General features: G+C 40.5%; 2 protein-coding genes across 7 annotated transcripts in view; one reads left to right on the top strand and one right to left on the bottom strand.

Moving 5' to 3' along the window:
• LOC120871970 (zinc finger protein 665-like) overlaps window positions 1–18,079 on the top strand; it is a 41,909-nt gene extending 23,830 nt beyond the window's left edge. For 3 of the 5 annotated variants that reach the window (XM_040252067.1, XM_040252068.1, XM_040252069.1), the window contains 3 exons: window positions 1,980–2,068; window positions 6,825–6,951; window positions 12,903–18,079. In XM_040252067.1, the coding sequence (XP_040108001.1) occupies window positions 2,054–2,068; window positions 6,825–6,951; window positions 12,903–14,512 (1,752 nt within the window). In that variant the 5' untranslated portion in view covers window positions 1,980–2,053 and the 3' untranslated portion in view covers window positions 14,513–18,079. The remainder of the gene's footprint in view (window positions 1–1,979; window positions 2,069–6,824; window positions 6,952–12,902) is intronic. The other 2 variants (XR_005723142.1, XM_040252071.1) reach the window with 2 other exon arrangements.
• LOC120871946 (zinc finger protein 420-like) overlaps window positions 1–23,870 on the bottom strand; it is a 719,570-nt gene that overhangs the window by 509,194 nt on the left and 186,506 nt on the right. The window lies entirely within an intron of this gene.

The following is a 23,870-nucleotide window of genomic DNA, read 5'->3' as shown; positions in this document are numbered from 1 at the left end:
AATGGCTGAGTAGTATTTCATTATAAATAAAAGTACTACATTTTCTTTATCCATTCCTCTGTTAATGGAGATTTGGGTTGCTTCCATGGTTTGGCTTCCATGAAGGCAGTGGTTTCAGGCACAGAAAATTATTTTCCTCCAATGTTAGAAGTACAGCCTGAGCTGAGCACACAAGGATCCTTGGGTGCAGGAGGATGGGTGCCTTGTGCTCAGGAGATGGAGCTGAAGGGTGCCCTTCAGCATCCACTCTACAGGTGACTTGTGTTGGGTCTTTGGGGAGGTGTCAAGAATCATTGTGTACGGACACTGCTTTGAGAAAGATCTCTATTACTTCTTGCAAGTACTAAATTCTTCCTGCTCCAGGGGAAAAGAGAGAGAGAGAGAGGAATCTTTCTACAGTTTTTAGAGTAATATAAGAAAAGTTTCAGAGATCATTTTGTTGTTTACCTTTAGTACTCTTCAGTATTTTGTGTCACAAAGTTTCAGTTGCACTGTAAAAGCTACAACAGGGGATTGGGGGTGTTTCTTTGGGAGATGTTTCGGTCTCGCTGGGGCTTGTGCATTGCTGAAAACATCTTTTATATGTAGTTTTCAAAGATGACCATCTTTGGGCTGAGGTTACAGTGAATGAAAACATGGTGTTTTGCATCCAGTGGATCCTTGGGTGTCTTCATATGTACTTTTCTCTCTGGCATGATATTAGAGTTTGGGATTGTGCGTGTGTGTGTGTGTGGTTTTTTATAGCAGGATGAATGGATCATTATGGGTTTTATAGAGGCTGTGTTGGACCCCATGAGAGTTTGTAAGTTCATCTGAGTCGAAAAGGGAAGGAAATAATGAATACTAAGCTTCAAATAGCAGAAAGTTTTCATTAGAGAGGTTTTGCTAGGTATGCTTCTGTGGATAGAACTTGAGAGCGGCCATTAAGTTCTTCAGTGTAGGGAGATTGTTCCAGGAATCAAGAGGACTGGCAACACCAAGTGAACGGTAGTACAGGGGGACATCCTTGAGAAGGTGTAGCTGCTACTTTCTTGTTGCCAAGCCAGTGCTAGTTTCTCTCCTGTCCTCTCCCGCCCTGTCCCAAAACATGCGTGTGCGCGCGCGCGCGCACACACACACACAGAATAGGGAACCCTTGTGTACTCTTAGTGGAAATGTAAATGGTATGGCTATTACAGAAAATGACTTAGAGATTCCCCTGTCTAGCTATCCAGAAATTAAATCACTATATTTAGGTCAATATTTGCAGCATGTGCATCTAATGTTGACTGTGGTTAATCATACTGTTTCTATATACTTGGTATTTGCTGAGAGAGTAACACTTCAATATTCTTGCCACACAGAAGGAAAATGCTAGTTGTGAGTTGACAGAAGTGTAAATTACTTCATCAGATAATCACACTTGGGTGCCTTATATGTACATACTTGTTCTTCATCTGTTAACCTCAGTCAAGCTGGAAAATAGAATGTGAGGCCGGACTTGCCTCCTCTGGGTGCTGGTCAACTCAGGCTTGCCTTAGATCGATGAAGACTTCTGGGTATGCATGTTTTGTACCCCCGATCAGATATTCCTTTTTATATTGTCAGTGTGGTGTCCAACCTCAATAGTGTTTAAGGGGCCCTGGTGCATCTAGCATTGAGCATCAGGACTGTCGATCCTCCCAGTCCTGAGGGCTGAGATCTGGGCTCAGAGGAGGGGCTCTGTTCTGAGTGGGGCTGGACCAGGGCCTGCTGTGTGACCTGAAGGGGATCGTGGGGTCAGCGGAGGTGCCCCCTGCTGGTGTGTACATGAGGCCTCACCAGGAGGGGAGTGTGATCCGAGGGCAAGTGTGAGAAAGTCCCGTGTTGGTCTCTGGTCTCTCTTGTGACAATGGGCAGCCAAAGACACTTTTCCACCTGATGAGATCTTTGTGTATGTGTGTGGTTGGGGCACAGAGAGAGAAGATACGGATTCTAACAGCAGTTTTGCAACTTTCAAGGTTGACTTCAGAAGACTTACTTTGCCCAAGGAAGAGCATAGAAGAGGAGGAAGAGGAAAGAACTGAAGTCAGGCATGGCTCTTTCTCAGGTAAAGTCATATCCTCAGTGGATTCTCAGTCTGTTCTTCCTGAAATGCTCTTCTCTGGACTCACTAACTGTGTCAGACTCTGGAGTATCCTGTCTGACTCCTATATATGCACACTCACCCAGGGCCTTCCCTCAGGGCCTGTCATCTCCACTTAGATCCCGTCTCCCCATGACCCGGTGACCTGGTCCTTGTGGGGAAGCTCCCCTGGGCATCATCCTGGGCAAGATTTCTCACCCAGGGGTTGGAGATGGGGTCTCAGTGCTCTTGGGCAGCAGGGATTGCTGAGGGCCCATCTGGATGCGCTATCTGCTCTCTGTCAACCAGGATAAAGAAGTTGAACATTAATATGCATAGTATCTGATAAAATCTGGAAAACTGACCAATGAGGGGTAATTCATTCTTTTTCTAAGGCATTTGAAGCTGAATGAATGAGTCATTGACTTCAAGTATTTTTTTTTTTTTTAGCCATTTTATATTGGAGTAGAGCTGATTAACAGGGTTGTGATAGTTTTAGGTGGAAGGAAAAGGGACTCAACCATATATACACATGTATCCATTCTCCCCCAGACTCCCATCCCATCCAGACTCATATAATATTGGGCAGAGTTCCATGTGCTATATGAGGACCTTGTTGGTTATTTTATTTTAAATACAGCAGTGTGTGCATGCCCATCCCAAACACCCTGATTATCCCTTCCCCATTCTTCCCCCTTGGGAACCATACGTTTGTTCTCTATTGACTTCAAATCTTAATAGTTGCAAATGGAAGGGAAGGTTCAGAGACAGACATCAGTGATATAAGGAGATTGATTCCTTTTTTTTTTTTTTTTTGACTGTGCCACATGTTGGCTTGTACTATCTTAGTTCCCCAGCCAGGGTTTGAACCTAAATCCATGACAATGAAAGCACAAGTCCTAACCACTGGACTTCCTGGGAATGTTTTATTCCATTTTTGAATTTGACCTGTGAAATGAATCAAAGTCTTTGACAACTGGACATTCTTTAAATCACTTTTGTCACCTCTATTCCTCAGAGGTTTTCTCTGCACTTGGTGGATTATATCCTGTGATATAGAGGACTTTACCTTTGTTACAAATAAGGTTCCATCTTCATTCTTTTGCTGGATTGTATATAGTTGCTCTGTATCATTTATTATCAAGACTGTCCTTTGCCCTTTGTGCAGTCTTTGCACCTTTCTCTGTACATTGTATATCATATTCACTGAATTATTTCTGGTACTCTAATCTGTTCCACTGGACATGGAACAACAGACTGGTTCCAAATAGGAAAAGGAGTACGTCAAGGCTGTATATTGTCACCCTGCTTATTTAACTTATATGCAGAGTACATCATGAGAAACGCTGGGCTGGAAGAAGCACGAGCTGGAATCAAGATTGCCAGGAGAACTATCAATAATCTCAGATATGCAGATGATACCACCATTATGGCAGAAAGTGAAAAGGAATTAAAAAGCCTCTTGGTGAAAGTGAAAGAGGAGAGTGAAAAAGTTGGCTTAAGGCTCAACATTCAGAAAACGAAGATCATGGCATCTGGTCCCATCACTTCATGGGAAATAGATGGGAAACAGTGGAAACAGTGTCAGACTTTATTTTTTGTGGCTCCAAAATCACTGCAGATGCTGATTGCAGCCATGAAATTAAAAGACGCTTACTCATTGGAAGAAAAGTTATGACCAACCTAGATAGCATATTGAAAAGCAGAGAGATTACTTTGCCAACAAAGGTCTGTCTAGTCAAGGCTATGATTTTTCCAGTGGTCATGTATGGATGTGAGAGTGGGACTGTGAAGAAAGCTGAGTGCTGAAGAACTGATGCTTTTGAACTGTGGTCCCAGGGTCCAGCCCCAGAGGATCCAGGGAATTCGAAGCAGGGACGGAGTTGGCCATTAAAGAGAGATTAATTAGAGATTTAAAGAGAAATTAGAGAAGAATAATGTAGTGAAAAAAATAGAAGAGGCTGTATTCCTTGGTTTACACAAAAAGCTAATAAAGTCTATGGTTTTTCCAGTGGTCATATATGGATGTGAGAGTTGGACTATGAAGAAAGCTGAGCGCCGAAGAATTGATGCTTTTAAACTGTGGTGTTGGAGAAGACTCTTGAGAGTCCCTTGGACTGCAAGGAGATCCAACCAGTCAATCCTAAAGGAGATCAGTCCTGGGTGTTCATTGGAAGGACTGATGCTGAAGCTGAAACTCCAATACTTTGGTCACCTCATGCTAAGAGTTGACTCATTGGAAAAGACCCTCATGCTGGGAGGGATTGGGGGCAGGAGGAGAAGGGGATGACGAGGATGAGATGGCTGGATGGCATCACCGACTCGATGGACATGAGTTTGGGTGGACTCCGGGAGTTGGTGATGGACAGGGAGGCCTGATGTGCTACAATTCATGGGGTCGCAAAGCGTCAGTCACTACTGAGTGACTGAACTGAACTGAACTGAATCTGTTCCAGTGGGTTCTGTATCTGGGCTTATGCCATTACAACATCATCTTGATTACTTTGTAATATGTTTTAAATTTTGAAAATGACAGCCTCCATCTGTTTCAAGAATATTTTGGCTGTTTGGGGGTCCCTTGAGGTTCCTTGTGAATTGTAGTTTTTTTTTTAACGGCAAAAATTGCCTTTGAAATTTTGACAGGGATTCCATTAGAATCTAACACTTTCAGTAATAAAGTCATTTTAAGAATATTAAATCTTCCAATTCATGAGTACAGAGTATCTTTTTATTTACTTATGTCCTCAGATTTCTCTTAGTAAACTTTAGTAATTTTCAGTGAGCAAATTTTTTACTTCCTTGGGCAGTTTTTTCCTCTTGTCTCTCATGCTTTCAGTTCAGTTCAGTTCTATGGCTCAGTCATGTCGGACTCTTTGTGACCCCATGGACTGCAGCATGCCAGGCTTTCCTGTCCATCACCAACTCCCAGAGCTTGCTCAAACTCATGTCCATCCAGTTGGTGATGCCATCCAACCATCTCATCCTCTGTCATCCCCTGTACAGTCCACTGTAACTTCAGAGGGAATGGGTTCAGTTTCCTTTTGATCATGAGATTTGGTGAAATAGTCTTTCTCAATTACAATGTATTTTTTTCCAGTTTCTTTATGGTTGTGATATTTAACTCTTTAAGTAGTTTTTAACTTTGCTTTGTGATCATTTTTTTCTTCATCTCTTAATGTATAATAGTAACAGCTTTTCTAAGTTTGACTCAGTGTTTTATGAGTGGAATGCAGATATAAACTCTGCATTTGTTAATACATATCTTTGTCAATGTTATGGTTTTCATTGTCTTTATATATAGATGTTCCATAGAGATTGCAGTCAGGGGATCCTGTTTTTTTTTCATGTTACTACCATTTGGTACAGTTGATGCTATTTCATTCTTCCAAAAATGCTGAAATTTAAATGAATGAAAACAATGATGAAAAAAATCATGCACAAATATGTCCAGAGACACCTTCTCTCATTTCAGTTATTTCTACATTTACATGTGTGTCCATGAGTTCATGAATCTAGAAGTCCATGGTTTTCATAAAAAACATCATGATTTTATAACTGTGTACTGTATTATAGTTGACAGTATAAATATACTCCGTGACCCTGCATTTTTTCTACACTCTCTTGTTCGTGGTTAAAATAGTAGTAAGATTACTAACATGCTATGTGTATGTGTTTGTGTGCCCACATCTGTAATGATCTTTTATTGCCTTCTGTGTTGTTCACTTTGAACTTATTTCAAGTAGTCTCAGGGAACCCTCTGTCAGTGTGTTTCTAATGCTGTTCTTTTTTTTTAGCCTTAATGCTCTTCAGAGAAGGCAATGGCACCCCACTCCAGTACTCTTGCCTGGAAAATCCCATAGACAGAGGAGCCTGGAAGGCTGCAGTCCATGGGGTCGCTGAGGGTCGCACACTGAGCGACTTCACTTTCACTTTTCACTTTCATTCATTGGAGAAGGAAATGGCAACCCACTCCAGTGTTCTTGCCTGGAGAATCCCAGGGACTGGGGAGCCTAGTGGGCTGCCGTCTATGGGGTCACACAGAGTCGGACACAACTAAAGTGACTTAGCAGTAGCAGCTCTTCTATTACTTCAGTTTTTGCTTCTATATCTTCAGTTTAAGACTGCATTCTCTTTAATTGAGGTTCTTGCTGTATCATTTCTTAGCTTCTTAAACTAAGTTGAGTTTCTCCAAATGTGTCTGATACTTGTCTCTGTAGAACAGCATGTGTCTTTCTCTACTGCACTATGATGTTGATTAAAAAATTTCATAGCCGTAAAGCATTTGGAATATTGGATAGCATCTTTAAAGGATTTGAACACTTTTAGTCATTGCTGTTGTTCTTATGATCATAATTTAAGATTTTGACCTTTTTTTTATGGCACTGTTGACTTTGTCATTTCTGATGCCACCACTCATTGTGTAGCTCATCTAGATATTGAATAGCAGTGTGTAAAACATAGTCAAACACTTCTGGAGGAACAACACATTGTTGAATCTTACTTACATGTATTTCATGTATTGTCCACAAAAGTGAAAAATCCATGTTGATTACAGGTTATCATAATCTCTGTGTAAAAGCAAAAGGAATTAAAATTAAGAGACCCATAGTTTCCTCCAAATAGCTTTACTTGGATCTGTCGGAAAACATACTTCAACTTGATCTTTTCCCTTCTCTTCTCCTTTTGTGTGAAAATAAGAGATCTCCTCCTGGCCCCTTGGTGAAATGTGTTTTCATTTCAGGCACAGCTGACCTTCAAGGATGTGGCCATAGAGTTCACTCAGGAGGAGTGGGAATGCCTGGACCCTGCTCAGAGGGCCTTGTACAGGGACGTGATGCTGGAGACCCTCAGGAACCTAGTCTCCTTGGGTGAGGATCACTTCCCTTTGAAGTTGGGATCTGCCCTGGGGTATCTCTGCATTTCCCACTGTGTGCCTCTTGGGAGCCCCGGTTTTACTTGACTGAACCGAAATCCCTGTTGTTTCAGACATGAAGAGCTTTAGGATGCAGCCTCAGGAGTTTAAATCTACCTTTTCCTCTGACGATCTGCCCACTTCATGATACATCAGGAGTTGTTCCAGAGCTTTTGTAGTTGTAAAGCTCAATGGAAAACTTTTAACATACCCATTTTCCTGTTTCCTACCCATGTGCTTTTGATTCAGGAGTTTTGGGAAAAGAGCTATGTTTCTTCACATTGTACTGTTACCTCTATATTCAGAAGGAGGTAAACAGCAGGAGAATTTTGAAAATATTTTTCTATTCCTCTCTGTATTCCCATCAATCCTCAGTTGAGCAAGGGACTAGGATTCTGGCAAAGCCACAGCAAATTATGTGTCTTTCTTCTTATGTGGAGGTATTTCTGTTTCTTATTTGAATATTTTACCCACTTTGTAACAAGACAAAGAGCCCTGGTCAATGGAGAGTGAGGTGAATGCCTTTGGCAGTATATCAAAGGGTGAACACAGTTCAGATCTCAGAAGGGTCCAGGGGAGCCTCACTATTAATAGTGTTCACAGACTTTACCCTTGTCAGAGAATTCTATAGGAAGTTTAAACATTTACTTACTATGTGAGCTCTCAGAGGAAATTTTTCTTCTTTGTAACCTATCCCTCTTGTCTTTCCACATGTAAAATGTATTCTTTTACCTCTAGTGGTGCCACATCCCCACCAGGGACAAAGGCAGAGCTTCTATCGTGATCTGCAGTGCTCTGCCATCTGACTCCTGTGAACCCCTGTTGCTTGCCTTAGAGGAGCATGAGGTGGACTTTTAAAGGGACATCTTACTTCCTCATCTCTCCTTCTCATCTTCACTCTATTGGCAGTCCAGTTCCCAGTTCACAGAGATAAGAACTGATACCTGCAGACAACAGTCCCTGAACCCTTGCTCATTCCGTCTCCAGTTGATGTTTTTAGAAGACTTCATCAGAAGGGGGAAAGCACTGGCTGCTCTCTGATTGCATTTGGCACCCTAGAATCTGCATGCAGCTGTCTCTCGTCCTGTCTGCTTGTTTGGATCCCTCTTCTATTCCTTCTCTTCTGCCTTGGCCACACTCTTCAGGCTTGTGTAACAGGGTGATGCATTCTGTTTCCTGTAATTATTTTGCAGGAAAACTAAAGACAGTAGACACAGTCATGCTCTCTTTGATCCCCAGTCCTAATGAGGAGCGTTTGTGTGTCTTTCGGGCTCTTAGTTTGGTGTCGGTAGCAGGAGCACATTGTTCTGTCTGAAGATCCTGTGATGTATGACACACATGTCTCATGTATTTTTCACTCCTGTAGTGTTCTATCTAGTCTGGGAATGTATTCTCTTCCTCATATCATACTCTTGTAACTTTGTGTGTGATTTTGCCTCTGAAATTTGTGAAATACATAGTCTATGCCCTGAAATTATCTGATTCTGCTGTGATAATTCACCCTCAGTTAATCAATACTTTCTGGTGGACTCTCTGTTACTGGGTAACAGATAAATTTGATGGAGAATACTATCCCTCATGCATTGTAGTATTTCCTGCTATATAGAAATTCACCACCCTGTAGTAAAGTGGCCTGCATATTCTATGATACAAAATAGGAAATATCACCAGAACCCGACTGATAAATCTTTCTGGGTGTTTTTCTGGTTTTGAGCAATGTCACAAAAGCCTGTCTCAGTGGCATTGTGACAGTGATGTTCACATGTGCTGTGACCATCCCTTTCATTCTCAGCAAATGGTATAGGAATTTTTTCTCAGGATAACATTGTCCAAGTTCACATCCTTATATTTTGAGGCTATTGTGTAAACTGTTGTTAATGCTGTCTTTTGTTCACCTGTGTACCGTTGTTCTTTGTACATCAACAGCTAATTTTGAAACATCTAAGTCAGAGAACTTATAAAGTGGAGTGATACTTTCAATCTGATCTGTAATTTGTTTTTTGTTTAATAGACTGTCTGGTCTCCATTGAGTGGTCCTCACCCCCTGTGGAACGTCATTGGACCACATACACTAGAGTTTATTTCTCATGTCTCTGTGTTATATACTACTGGTCTCTCTCTCTTTATGCTCATACCACACTGCTTGGATTAGTTTAGGTTTCTAAGAATTTTGAAATAATTGTGAAACTTCAACTTTCTTCTTTTCAATCTTGGTTTTGCTATTGAGTGTCTTTTGAGATTGCATTTGACTCTTAGGATGTATCTGTTTCTTCAAGACACACAGTTGGGATTTTATTGGGGATTGGGTTGACTCTGTTGATCACTTCAGGGTAGTATTTACACCCTGATCATATTTACTTCTAATCCATTGAACTTGGGATGTCTGCATTAATTTGACTTTTCAGATATTTTTCAGCTGTGTTTTCAATTCATAGTGCATATATCTTTCCCTTCTTCTGTATGGTTTTGCTGAACACTTTATTTTTTTGATGGTATCGTAAATTGAATTTTCTGAATTTAATTCTTGATTTTTTTTATTGTTAATATAGGGAAATAGTATTGATTTTTGTATATTGTCATTTTTCTGAGTTCATTGTTTTTATCAGTTTTTTTTTTTTTTTTTCCAGAACCTTCAGAGCTTTTTATTTATTTTTGCCACAACATGCACCATGTGGGATTCTAGATTCCCCACCAGGGATCGATCCTGGCAATGGAAGCCTGGAGTCCTAACCATATCTGGACCGCCAGGGAATTCTTCAAGGTTTCTTATATTTCACTTGTCAACAGAGATGTTTTGCTTGTTTTTTCTGTTGGGATTGTTTTATTTGTTTTTGCTACCTTTGTGTTCTTGCTAGAAATTCTATTTCTTGTTTTAGAGATAGTGCAAGTATCCTTGTCTAGTTCCTGATGTTAGGGGAAAAGTTTTAAGTCATTACACATTGAATATGATGTTAACTATGGGCTCTTAATACATGTCCTTTATTGTGTTGAGGTCATTTTTTTCTATTTCTCATTTACTGAATGTTTCTGTCATATTTTTAGCATTTTCACCTGAGGGAACCTCTGGGAATGGGGAGGCTTGTGCCAGTTCATTCTCAATGCAGTGTAAGGAGGAGGAGGGGAGTCAAAGGCCAGGAAATTGTCATGAACTTTCCTACATTTTTCGGTTTAGTGTTTTCTGGACAGGCATCTGTTTGAGTGCTGCTGCTTCTTTACCGTTTGAGTGAGTTTTCCCAAATTGTTTTCTGCTTTTTTTTTTCCTGCTTTGTTTTAACTTGGTTCCCTCATAGGTAATGAGTGCCTGTGGTTAACTGGCCTGCTGACATAACTCCTCATGGTTTTTTCTTTGAGAGTTTGTGTTAAGAATTTAATATGATTTCCAGTTTTTAGAGAGGCCAGCTAAAACAACACTGTTATGTTTAATAATAAGGAGAGCTAGCATCAAAATTTTGTATGCAAAAGGATATTAGGTAATTAATATTTTAGTTACTTTTTTCGTTTTTAACTTACTTGTTTTGATTATATCCTGGAATATATTATATCCTGATTATATCTTCAGGCTTTGTCAAGCACTTTCTGTTTGTTTCCTCATATAAACTCTGCTTACCCAACTAGGAGACCTTCATTCTGAAATCATGATCTCCCTCCTTTACAATACTATTGATCCTATTACTTTGCTCTGCATTTGTATATACAGATTAGACTCCTTGGAATAGTCTTCTCCTGGTTTTTTCCTCTGCTTTTTGCTGAGTACATTATTGCACAGTCTCCTGGAATACTGTGTATGTTTATATTGAGCATATATGTGGAAATACAGTTGCTAAAATACTCAGTTGGATACATTGCATAGCAAATAGTGTAATAGATTGAGAGTTAATTTCTTCCTACAGTGTTTAAATCTCATTTGGTTCTTTCCCATACTCATAGTATAATTCCCCTAGTTAAAAATGGTACAGAACTATTCTATTGCTAAACCAATTCTTCTTTTGTTTTAAGGTCAGTATTTTAGTTGCTCTTGTACAGTGGTATTCACAGTCAAAAGCTATGTAGATATAGGTACTCTATGCTCCACCCAAGCCGTTTCTCAGTTCTGATCTTTCTTTACATGATACCATGATGTGGATGAAAGATTCTTATTTTCTAGTATATTTAAGTTATTATCCTAAATTTCTTAATTTCCACAGCACTCTTTCACCATTCCTCCACCTTCCACTTTACTTACACTGTAAAAACAACACCTCTGTGTATTGAACAGCTTTCTCTTGACACAACCTAAATCACTGTGTGCAGCTGTGATAACTCAGAAACCAGTTTCAAAAGGGGTGGCTGAATCCCTTTAGTAGTTACACAGCTCACTTGTGTTTTCCTTGACGTTTTCTTTCTTAACTCCTGATATTTGTCATAGTATTTTGTAATCTAGACTGCTTGGGTGGGCAGTCATGTTTAAGTATATGTTGTCTCAGGCTGTAGATCAAAATTCATACTGTGGTTATCACTTTATGTTCTGTTTCAATTGGGGTCATATACATAAATCTGTGATTCCATTTTCCTTACTTGAAAAATTGTGATTATTTTCCTCAAGACTTTCAAAAGAAATTGGTAATGTTAGATGGCATGAAATGTCCTTTTTTTTTTTTTTTTTTTTTTTGGCACACAATGCTCCCTATGGGATCTTAGTTTCCCAACCAGGAATGGAACCTGGACCCAGGGCAGTGAAAGTGCTGAGTTTTAACCACTGAACTGCCAAGGAATTCTCAGAAATAGTGCTTTTTTTTCCTTTTGAGAAAGATCTTTATTTGCTTTAAAATTTTTATAGCAGTAAATTTTTACAACAGTAAAAATTATATATTATACATTGTGTGTGTGTGCAGGCTCAGTCATTAAGTCATGTCCAACTCTTTTGTGACCCCTTGGACTGTAGCCCACCAGTCTCCTCTGCTCATGAAATTTTCCAGGCAAGAATACTGGAGTGGGTTGCTGGTTCCTACTCCAGAAATAGTGCATTTTTATACTAACAAATCAAAAGTGGCTTTTGTATAAAAAGATAATATTCAGGTATGTTTATTATATCTATTTTGTTTATTATATATTATATTCCTTTTTCTTGCAATTTGTTCTCAACCATATTGTCTATGACCGTAGTTAAATAAATTCGCAATATGTATTTTGGAGGCAATGACCTGGATATTTTAGGGCAGTGCACAGGTAAGGAGTTGCTCTGTGTGTAGCTGTTAATGTAAATGGAGAATATTTCATTTATTGATATTTAAATTTTATTTATAGAAAGTGGTCTTTTAGAATTTTTATGCTGCTTCATGGGTACATAGTTTTACAGGAGGTATTTCAAAGAACATTTTGTTTTTTAAAAAACTTTTATCACATTTGCTATTTTTTTCTCTATTTGTTTCCGAATTCAAAACTGCCACTCATTGCGATTATTCATTAAATAAGTTCGTTTTGGATTGTTTATTGTGGTAATATATTTTGTCAGATTTTTTAGCATTCATTTATATTTAACAAGTATGTATAATATATGTATAGTATAATAATATTCTTTTCTCCTCAGTTATGAGGCACCAGTAAGTATGTTAACTGCTAATTGGTATGCGCTTTGGTGTCATGGTTGAAATATACACTTTTGATAGTCAACAGAAATTTTTACAATGAGTGTTTTTACATAAGTTGTTTGAAAATTGGGTGCCCTAAAATTAAGTGGAATTACCTCAGATCACTTTACTAAAGAATCATTCATTTTGTGTTTGCAAAGGTTTTAATATCATGACTGGGAATTTTCATAACTCCTTTTTATGTCAGTACTAGTTTGATATAATATCATGTATTTAACATGAAGTATTTACTTAGGAATTATAATGAATGGGATTACTTATGGTTCTTTATATCTTGTAGATATCTCTCATATGCATGTGATCAAGAGATTACAACTAAATGCAAACATTTATGGAGGAGAAGGATTCCAAATAGTTATACTGGGAAGACACAAAAGGAATAAAATTGAAAATTTTTACCTCAGGAAAATCCAAGAAAATATATGTGACTTTGAGTTTCAGCCAAGAGATGAGGAAAGAAATTACAAAGGAAAGCCTGTATCCCATGGCAAAAATCTCCCCTGTAAGAGACAGCGACATGGTAGAAGCATTACAGGAATTCAGACTATTGAAAACAGACTTCCATTAAGCTTTGGGAATGAAGTGCAGCTTTATAAAAGTGAAGAGAAAATTGATGAATTTAATGAAGCTCACAGGAGTATCAACATTAATGCGTCATTTTTACAACTTCAAGGAATTTCTTCTATTATCCAGCCCAACCTTGGTAATCCATGTGTGAATGATTTTATGCATCCTTCAGTACTGACACAAGACCAGAGGGCACACAAGGACAGCCCTTACAATTGTAATCAGAGTGGTCAAACCTTTCATCAGCGCTTAAACCTCACTCAGCATCAGTTGATCCATACAGAAGAGAAAATATTTAATTGTGATGTATGTCGCAAAGTCTTTAGTCAACATTCAGACCTTGCTATTCATAGAACAATTCATACTTCAGAGAAATGTTACAAATATAATGAGTGTGGCAAAACCCTTAACTATGGATTGCACCTCACCGGACATCAGATAATCCATACAAAAGAGAACTTATATAAATGTGATACATGTGAAAAAGTGTTTACTCAAAGTTCATACCTTACAGTTCATCAGAGAATACATACTGGAGAGAAACCATACAAATGTAATGAATGTGGCAAGGTGTTTAGTCAGAATTCATACCTTGCAAAACATCGCAGAATTCATACTGGAGAGAAACCTTACAAATGTAATGAATGTGGCAAAGCTTTCAGTCAAAAAGGAAACCTTGCAAGTCATCAGAGAATTCATACTGGAGAGAAACCTTATAAATGTAACGAGTGTGGTAAGATGTTCAGTATTAGATCAACCCTCATCAGTCATCAGATCATTCATACTGGAGAGAAACATTACAAATGTAATGAGTGTGGCAAAACTTTTTATTTTGGCTCACACCTTATACAGCATCAAATCATCCATTCAGGAGATAAACCGTATAAATGTGACATCTGTGGGAAAGTGTTTGGTCAAAATTCGTACCTTGCAGTTCATCGGAGAATTCATACTGGGGAAAAACCTTATGAATGTAAAGACTGTGGCAAAATCTTTAATCACAGCTCAAACCTCAAGAGACATCAGATAATCCATACAGGACAGAAATTATGTAAATGTGATATATGTGGTAGAGTCTTCAGTTTTAATTCATACCTTGAAATTCACCGGAGAACTCATACTGGAGAGAAACCTTATAAATGTAACGAGTGTGGCAAGGTCTTCAATCGGAATTCAAATCTTGCAGTTCATCAGAGAATTCATACTGGAGAGAAACCTTACAAATGTAATGAGTGTGGCAGCTGCTTTAGTCGAAAGGTGTACCTGGCAAAGCATCAGAGTGTTCATACGAAAGGGAAACCTTTCAAAAGTAAAGACTGTTGAAAAGCCCTTACTTAAATCTCAGCCGTCACTACATTTGTTGTTGTTCAGTTGCTAAGTCATGTCTGACTCCTTGCAAATCCATGGGCTGCAGCACACCAGGCTTCCCTGTCCTTCACTGTCTTCTGGGGTTTGCGCAAACTCATGTCCATTGAGTCAGGGATGCTGTCTAACTATCTCATCCTCTGTTTCCCTCTTCTGCTTTTGCCTTCAGTCTTTACCGGCATCACGGCTTTTCTAATCAGTTAGCTCTTCGAATCAGGTAGCCAGAGTACGGGAGCTTCAGCTTCAGTCCTTCCAATGAATATTCAGGGGTGATTTCACCTACTCGAACTGTACAGAAGCTCTAGGCATGTATTGAGCTAGAGGCTCAATGAATTTTGAGTCAAAATTCAAACCTTAAGTTAAACCAGTGTGTCATGTTAGAGAGAAACCTGACAAATACAATGACTGATAAATGTGTCAGTGTATTGTGAAGCCTACCTTACTGGCAGATAACCCACATTGATGACAAACTTCAAGGAAGTGTTTTTAGCAAGTGTTGCCATCTTAGGCTTCATTGAAAATATTCTGGAGAGAAATCAGGTAAGTATGTTTAGTCTGACCAGCCCTTTAGAAAAAGAATTCATTCACCAAAGATTTCTTTCTGGAGATTATTACCTCACAAACGCTAGGAATGGGCAAAACCTTTACTCGGGCCTCACATTCTACCAGTTATCAAATAATCTGTGCTGGACCGAACATTACATATGTAATGAATGGGGCCAGGTTCCAAATTAATGCTCACTCATCACTCGATATTGGAATATTTATCCTGGGGAGAAACCACACAAATATAATATGTGTGGCAAGGATTTTACCCAAAGATCATAAGATGGGGGAATTACTGGAATTATCCCTTACAAATGTAACAAGTGCGGCAAAATCTTTACCTTGAGTTCAAGTATGAGGCAACGGGAGAGTCCATTTAAGAGAAACCCTACCGAGTTATGAGCGGAGGTTTTATCCAGGCTGCACAATTCACCAGACTTCTCAATACATACCTTTGAAAGAAACCACACAAACTAGTACGTGTGCTAAGGCTTGTACCTGAAGATAAAATCACTGAAATAGATTTAATCTGGAGAACAGTGTTTCAAATATAATGTTATAAAAGTTTTCATCAGGTATCTCCAACTTTGGTGTAATGGTTCAATTCATACAGGTCAGAAACTAAAGAGATTTACTAAATGTGGAAAGGATTTGATGAAACAATGCTTCCTGAGGTTTCATCACAAAATGCCTCATATTGGGGATGATCCTTACAAATGTAACGAAGTAGGTAAAGTTTTTGCACAATTCTTAAATTAGCCTGTGTGTCAGCCAATCCATAAAAGGAATAAGTAAGTCTGCAGTTCTCTTAAGATTAATGGGAGATCATTATGTTCTTAGAATCATTACAAGTCACAATAAGTTAAAACTTATGGAATGATTTGTATATGACATGAAAACATGTATAAATTGGCAATTGTCTTCACTCTGTAAATATTCTATTAATTGTGTTTTCTTGAAGAGGCCACATTATAATTTATGCCATTCAACCTGAAGTTTGAAGTCTGTTGACCTTAATCTTCATTACAGGTCTTTGATGATGGTCTCTGGGAAGGAGTCAGTAAGGAGTCAATGAAGGAGCTGACTTCATTAGATTTGCTTGATTCACACCCACATTCCCTGGTAAAACAAGGGCCCTGAATTAACCAAATTCAGTAGTGTATTAATCAGCGTCAGGGAGGGGCAGAGAATAGTGTAAAGTTGCTGTTGCCCATCATGCTTGTTATGTTCAGAATCCATGGATAGATCACAGTGAGTTACAGAACATAATCCTCTGCTAGGGGACCGTGAGCAGAGCAGTAAGGACATTAAGGGATTGGACTATTCATGAGAGGAGAGGGACAGGTTACTAGGGACGGATTATGTGGTAGGAACAGTGCCCAGAAAATGTTGGTTACTTTCTCCATTGCATGGGAATAGGTGGTGGTTACATCTGTGTGATTTTTTTTTTTTTTTTTTGCTGTACCATGTGGCATATGTGATCTTAGTTAACCAGGGATCAAACCTTTGCCCACTACAGTGGAAGCACAGAATCGTAACCCCTGGACTGCCAGGGAAGTCCCTGCCTCTGTTTAATAAGATATGAGTCTTAATCTTGGGAATTGTAGGGAGAGCAGTTAAGATGAGAGGAAATTTTAATTACTGGGATGAGCCTTCATGGAGGGAAAGCTTACAGTTTGAACTTCCAGTTTGTCTCAAAGGAGCACTCAGGCTTTTTTTTCCCTTTAATTAGTTTGTTCCGATAGGCTGAAAAAGAAAAAGTTCTTCCTGAACATTAGAAAGTGTCAATAGTCAAACATCAAAAATGAAATCAAGGGAAATTCCCTGGCAGTAATGGTTAGGACTCAGTACTCGCACTGCCAAGCTGACACGTTTAATCCATGGTTAAGAAACTAAGAGCCCATAAGCCGAAAAAAAACTTTTTAATGGGATTAGACTTCATAAAACTTCACTGAAGCAGACCCCTCTCACCTGCCAACTAGTGTGCCTCACAAGTATCCTATATTAGTAAGTCTATTCCTTCCTTGCCTGTCAATTTGCTGAATTCCTTCTGCGCTGAGACACAAAGAACCTGAGCCTCAGTAAGTCCAGGCTCCAGCCACCGAACCCCCCACCAGGTGAGAGACACTAAGCCTGCTGCCCAACCAGCGTGTAGAACCCAGAGCAGTTGGAGCCAGAAGGTTAATGATGCTGACTCCCGCTTACCTCAGCCCAGCCAATCAAAGAAGTGTCCGGGAGCTGACCACACCCATTTTGAGCCATTACTATAAAACTCCCTACCTGCTCTTGTTTGAAAGACAGTATTGAAGGCATTCGCCCACTGTGGCCCCTTTGCTTGGCAAAGCAATAAAGCTAAACTTCTCTACTTTGGGGGGGGGGGGGAGGGAGCAAAACACCGATTTGCTTACTCCTGAACCTCCTGACTTAATTGGCTTGGAAAATTACACTTTTTGTCTTGCTAATAATTTATTACATTTGTTTTCCACAGCACACGTTCAATATGGTTCTGGGAAATACTTGTAAGATACTATTTAAATAAACTGGGGATATTTTTACTCTGCTGCTGCTGCTGCTAAGTCGCGTCAGTCGTGTCCGACTCTGCGACCCCATAGACTGCAGCCCACCAGGCTCCCCCGTCTCTGGGATTCTCCAGGCAAGAACACTGGAGTAGGTTGCCATTTCCTTCTCCAATGCAGAAAAGTGAAAGTGAAGTCGCTCAGTCGTGTCCGGGACTCTTCGCGACCCCATGGACTGTAGCCTACCAGGCCCCTCCGTCCATGGGATTTCCCAGGCAAGAGTACTGGAGTGGGGTGCCATTGTTACTCTAGCTTTAATTAATTTTTTGGAAATGTTAACTAGATAATATAATACAATTTACTCGATTTTCCAAATGCTGTTAAATTTCAGTTTCAAATTAGGCTATTACCTGATATGTTTTATTATTTACTTTTATGCTGTAATAAAAAATACTTTAAGTCATTTCTTTAGCAGAATTTTTTTCCTGACAGATGTGTTTGTTCTGTTTTATAGCAGGGGGTTATTGGGTTGTTTTGGGACTCTTAGGATGCAATGATGCTCAAAAGGCAATGACGGGTACAAAGTAGATGCAGTATAAACATAAAAACAATTAGTTTGGGGCTTTAATTCAGTGAAAGAACTGAGATGGCAGAAGGGTGACAGGAAATCTTTTTTGTGGGACACCGAATATCCTCCACATAGAATTTGTTCACAACCAAGAATAATGTATTTATCTTTGCTAAGTGATCTTGATTTTTATTTATATTATCATTTTTGGTGAGCTGCATAGCTTGCAGGATCTTAGCTTCTTGACCAGGGATTGAACCTGGGCCCCACAAGTAAAAGCAATGAGTGCTAACCCTGGACCACCAGGGAATTCCTTGATTTATGTTATCTTTAATATGAAATCTTTATGTTACATTTCTATTACTAATATTTTATGATGGACTTTTGAATCTTCATGGGGGATTTAATTTATTTTCTTTCTCTTTTTCTATTTGTCTAGTTTTGTTTCCTAGTAATTCTGGCCTCATAAATTGAGTTGACAGGTGTTTCCTCTGTTTCTTGAAAATAAATCACATAGAATTTATGGTAATTCTTTTTAGATTTGATAGAATTATAAAATACCATTGTTGCAACTTTGTTAAATTACCTTTTATAGAGCCCCTGAATATTGAATGTTAGGCAACAGTCCTGCCAAAGACTGCAAGGGAGAGTGAAGTGGAGACGTTTATTACACAGACTCTTGAGGAGCTACAAGGTACATCTGGAGGGAACATGTAGAAAGTCCAGGCAGGGTCTGTGCAGAGCATGATGGAGGAGTTTAATTGAGCTCTCAGTCACTAGCTCTGCTTTTGAGTTTCTTAGGTGGTGGGCATTTTGAAATTATAAATTTGCATTGCAGTTCAAGGCAGTTATTCAAATAATGTTTAACATTGGTGATTTGTTGTAGCTTATGGATTTCATGGAATTAGTACATTTCATCTTATAATCTTGTAGAGTTTTTGTAAGTTCCTTTCTATTCTTTTCATGTCTGCATGGTCTGTAGTGATGGTCCCTATTTTATCTAATATCAGTAATTTTATTTAGTGTAAATGAAGGGAAAAGTCACTTCTGATAGATGCTGCAGTTATTCATATATAGTAATATTATGTACAGCCATTTATCAACCTGTGAGATCATATATGTCTGCCCTTTGATACCAAGTTTGGTCACTAGACTAAGGCAACCCTCCCTTTCACTTAGGATTTGCACTTTTTTTGCCCATTTCATGCAAGCTTGTTTTTTTTGAGTTCCTGAGCCAATTTGGTATGAGTGGAGAGGCATGTTTCAAGTTTAAATGGAAGCTTTCAAAGCTTTTATTTGCCTCATGTAGCCCTGTCTTTATTTTCTTGGGCTCCAAAATCACTGCAGATGGTGACTGCAGCCATGAAATTAAATGGCTCTAGCTCCTTGGAAGAAAAGCTATGACAAACCTAGATAACATATTAAAAACCATAGACATTACTTTGCGGACAAAGGTTCGTCTAGTCAGAGCTAAGGTTTCTCCAGTAGTCATGTGTGGATGTGAGAGTTGTACCATAAAGAAGGCTGAGTGCAGAAGAATTGGTGCTTTTGAACTGTGGTGTTGGAGAAGACTCTTGAGAGTCCCTTGGACTGCAAGGAGATCCAACCAGTCCATCCTAAAGGAAACCAGTCCTGAATATTCATTGGAAGGACTGATGCTGAAGCTGAAACTCCAGTATTTTGGCCACCTGATGCAAAGAACTATCATTGGGAAAGACCCTGGTGCTGGAAAGATGGAAGGCAAAAGGAAAAGGGGACGACAGAGGATGGGATGGTTGGATGGCATCACTTGACTCAATGGACATGAGCTTGAGCAAGCTCCAGGAGTTGGTGAAGGACAGGGAAGCCTGGTGTGCTGCAGTCCATGGGGTTGCAAAGAGTCAGACATGAATGAGTGACTGAACCCTGTCTTCTACTTCAAGAATGGCTTTGGATAGACTGAAAATTTATGCCAAATGACAATTTTAGATACAAGAAGTGAATAATGATAGATATGGTAAGAGGAAGTCTGGAGGGTGAGCTGTGTGATTTGATGCATCCTCTGCCCCTTCTAAATCTATGAACACTTAGTCTTTACTGTCCTTGTAGCAGTATGACTGCTGAGTGACCAAGAATGGTGAAGGTTTCAAGTAAAACCCTTTTCATTTTTAGATTTTGTCTGGTTTTCAGCAAAATGTCAGTCTCATATTTTCGCTAATATTAGCTACTAGTTAAATGGCCATCGTAGTTTTAATAAAAATTAATTTCTGCAATATCTCATTTCCACCTAAAGAACAAAGAAAAGGTGAAAAGATGTGAGGGACAGAACATGTCTGCAGTTTGTTATTTATCCTGAGAGTATAACATGCAATGAGAAATGCTTATTAAACTTACTGCGATAATTATTTCAGTCTCTGTAAGAATATCATGCTGTGCAAATTAAACTCACAGTCATGTAAGTCAGGTATATCTCAAACTGGAGGTGGGAGCGGATGTGATTTTAAAAGGCAAGTAAAACACTTGAGCAAAAAGAAGAATGCAATTTATAAGAATTTAAAAAAAAATAATGCATTTTAAAAATGTATTGCAGTGATTAGTGACAGAAATTACTACATGCCATGGTGCTCCAGTCTTAGGTGCTAGGTTGTGTCCCTGAGGCTCTGGAACCAAGGCGTTGAGTTGGGCGTCCTGCCAGAATGAGGATTATAGAAAGGGAAAAGTATTCTGTAAGATGTCGGTGTGAAATGGCCCATTCTTCAGTGGGAGACTTTCATCACTCATTCTAATTTTGTAATACTGAAGAGCATGTCAAGTTCTTGTTTCCCTAAACTGTTCAGTTCAGTTCAGTCGTGCCCGACTCTTTGTGATGCCATGGACTGCAGCACACCAGGCCTCCCTGTCCATCACCAACTCCGGGAGTTTACTCAAACTCACGTCCATTGAGTCGGTGATGCCGTCCAACCATCTCATCCTCTGTCGTCCCATTTGTTCAAGTGAATTGTAATTGCCGCAAAGAGTCGGACACGACTGAGCAACTTCACTGGCACAGCAACCACTCGGAGTCGCACTTTTCCAACCACCGAAGTGTTTGCTCCTCGAGACCACAGCGTGCGAGCAACCTGCTGGCAAAAGCAGGTTTTCCCGTAACGATTCTCCACTTGTTAGGAGGAAACAGATTAGCTTCCCACCAAGGTAGCCCACACGGCTGTACGCTTTCACTCCCAAAGGTTCAAGACAGTAAGGTAACAGCACATTCGGGGCTCCTGGGAGGCGCCGGGTCCCGCCTGCCCTCCCGGGTCTGGGTTCACGCGCAGCCCGCACCCGCCCTGAGGCCGACGCCCCGCCCAGCGCCCCCGGAGGCCCTGCGACCGGTCCGCGCGTGCGCAGTTGGTTACGGAACTGGAAGCGCGGAGCGCGGAATGAACGTTGAACCGCCGCGGGTTAAGCGTCGGCTTTCTGTGTAAATTCCTGCTGCGCCTCCTCCGTCACTCAAACCTCGGGAGCTTTGGAGTGACTAGATACCTGACATCCCAGCACTTGGCCCTTCCACCCCGAGGTAAATCCAGAAGTCCTCGTGCAGGTCGGGTGTTTGGGGTTTAGATTCGTCCGGAGGTCGGTGCCTCGGCTCTTCTGCCTTCAGTCCAGGTAGACGCGGCCTTTAGCTACATTTTCTGGCTGAAAAACCCGTTAGTCCCTCCGCTCCCCAGTTAAGCCCTCTTTTGCCAGGCGGATTCGCGCCCCTCTCCTGCCAGCCCGCTTTCTGGAGCCCTGGAGGGCAGCGCTGGCCTTCCCGCCCAGGGAGAGGCCCCGTTCTCCTGGCGGGACCTGGTGAAGCTCTTTTGTGTCGTTGGTGGCGGTGGAAGGGGTCGCCGCCGAGCTTCCACACCACAGTCCTTTCAGTCTCAGTGCAAAAAAAAAAAAAAAAAAAAATCAGTGAGAGGCAAAGTGATAGATAAGTGATTTATTAGAATAGGAAGTTTGTGAGTCTTACAAGTGGGCAGCCGAGAGGATGCAAAGCCCAGAGAACTTGCTGGGCTACAGCTTTATCATCAGAGGGAAAGTGGCGTGGGGGGTGAGGTGGGGAGAAGACTTTCCTCGTCTTTCTTGAGTAGATGTCAGCCTTCCTGCATCAGTCCCACCAACAGGTTGGGCAGGGAAGTTTGTTGTTGTTGTTCCTACCTGGTCAAGCTAGCTTCACAAATTAGTGCTTTTTATGTGTGCACAGAGCGTGTGGTAATTTACTGAGCTCACTGAGCAGGGTGTGGGGCTCCTGCCACCGTTGTTAGATTGTTTCAGGGTCCTCTTGAGCGTCTGTTGAATAGCTTTGTTGCTAAACAAGCCTGCTTTCTTGAGTAATCATTAACTTGCAGGAGTCTCCGGTATTTATTCTACTGACAATCCCCTAGTTGGATTAACTATTTAATCACCTACTTTGTCCCCTCACTCCCGTCCCTATCTCTGGGATTCAGGACAGCCCGCCCCTCTCCTAAGACCCCCTCCTCCCTGCCATCACCTCGGTCCTCCCATCTCCTGAAGCCAGTCCTTCTGCCCAGCAAGCCTCCCCCTGTAATGGGAGGTGACCTGAGCTAGCCTTGTGAAATACAGTGGTCTTCTGTTCCAAATTCCATATGATGGAAAAAGTTTTTTTTTTTTTTCTGTAGGCAGATGTCTTACTCAGCCCTGTAAATACGTGGATCAGAGGGCTCAGGAGAAGCAGATGATGAGCAACTGAGAGAAAAACTGAGAATGAGAAGAGGATGAGGGAGAATCCATAGGGATAGAGACTGTGGCTGAGGGACTTGTAAACAGAGTGAAATGAAAGATTAAGCATTGAAAATAGGTGAATAAAGATGTAGATTTTTTAAAAAAGTTGGATCTCCAGGGATGGGAGATGTCAAGTTTAAAAAAATGCACAATGTGAGGTTTGCAGGTAAAGTTTTGTTTGGGGCAAAATGAAGACTGCGGTCCAGGAGACAGCACTTCACATAGCTCTGAGAAGCTGCTGCAAAGAGGCAGGGGGAAAGGTCAGTATATAGAGTTTGGTGAAGGGGGATTACGTGCAGTCAAGCACGTTTTTTTCCAGAAGTTTTCTACTACTTTTGTGAAGCTTTGCTAATCCCAAGGAACAGTCATCACCATGGAGGACTCTAGTGCTTTTCTAGATACGGGGAAATACAAGAATTGGGCTCATAACGTTGGCTCCTGAACACACGTGTCTGAAGACCTCATCTGTCAGTTTCTCCCCCATCACAGATGCCTCATTTCTGATCTCCACTGTGAACTCCTTTCAGGAGGTATTGAAGGTCAGCAGCTGCAGCAGCACATGAATTAACCCTTGTAGAGGTAGACAGGTAGATTGTTATTGTTTAGTTGCTAAGTCCTGTTTGATTCTATGTGGCCGCCAGGACTGCAGCATACCAGGCTCTTCTGTCCTCCACTATCTCCCGAAGTTTGCTCAAACTCATAGTCATTGAGTCGGTGATGGTATGCAACCTTCTCATTTTCTGCTGCATCAGGGTCTTTGCTGATGAGTTGGCTCTTGCCATCAGGTGGCCAAAGTATTGGAACTTCAGCTTCAGCATCTGTCCTTCCAGTGAATATTCTTGGTTGACTTCCTTTAGGATTGACTGGTGTGATCTCCTTGCAGTCCAAGGGACTCTCAAGAGCCTTCTCCAGGACCACAGTACAAAAGCATCAATTCTTCGGT

This window comes from Oryx dammah, unplaced genomic scaffold (assembly GCF_014754425.2).
Source record: "Oryx dammah isolate SB20612 unplaced genomic scaffold, SCBI_Odam_1.1 HiC_scaffold_13, whole genome shotgun sequence".
Taxonomy (NCBI): domain Eukaryota; kingdom Metazoa; phylum Chordata; class Mammalia; order Artiodactyla; family Bovidae; genus Oryx; species Oryx dammah.
Note: the sequence above shows the minus strand (reverse complement) of the source record. Positions and strands in the feature narration are given on the sequence as shown.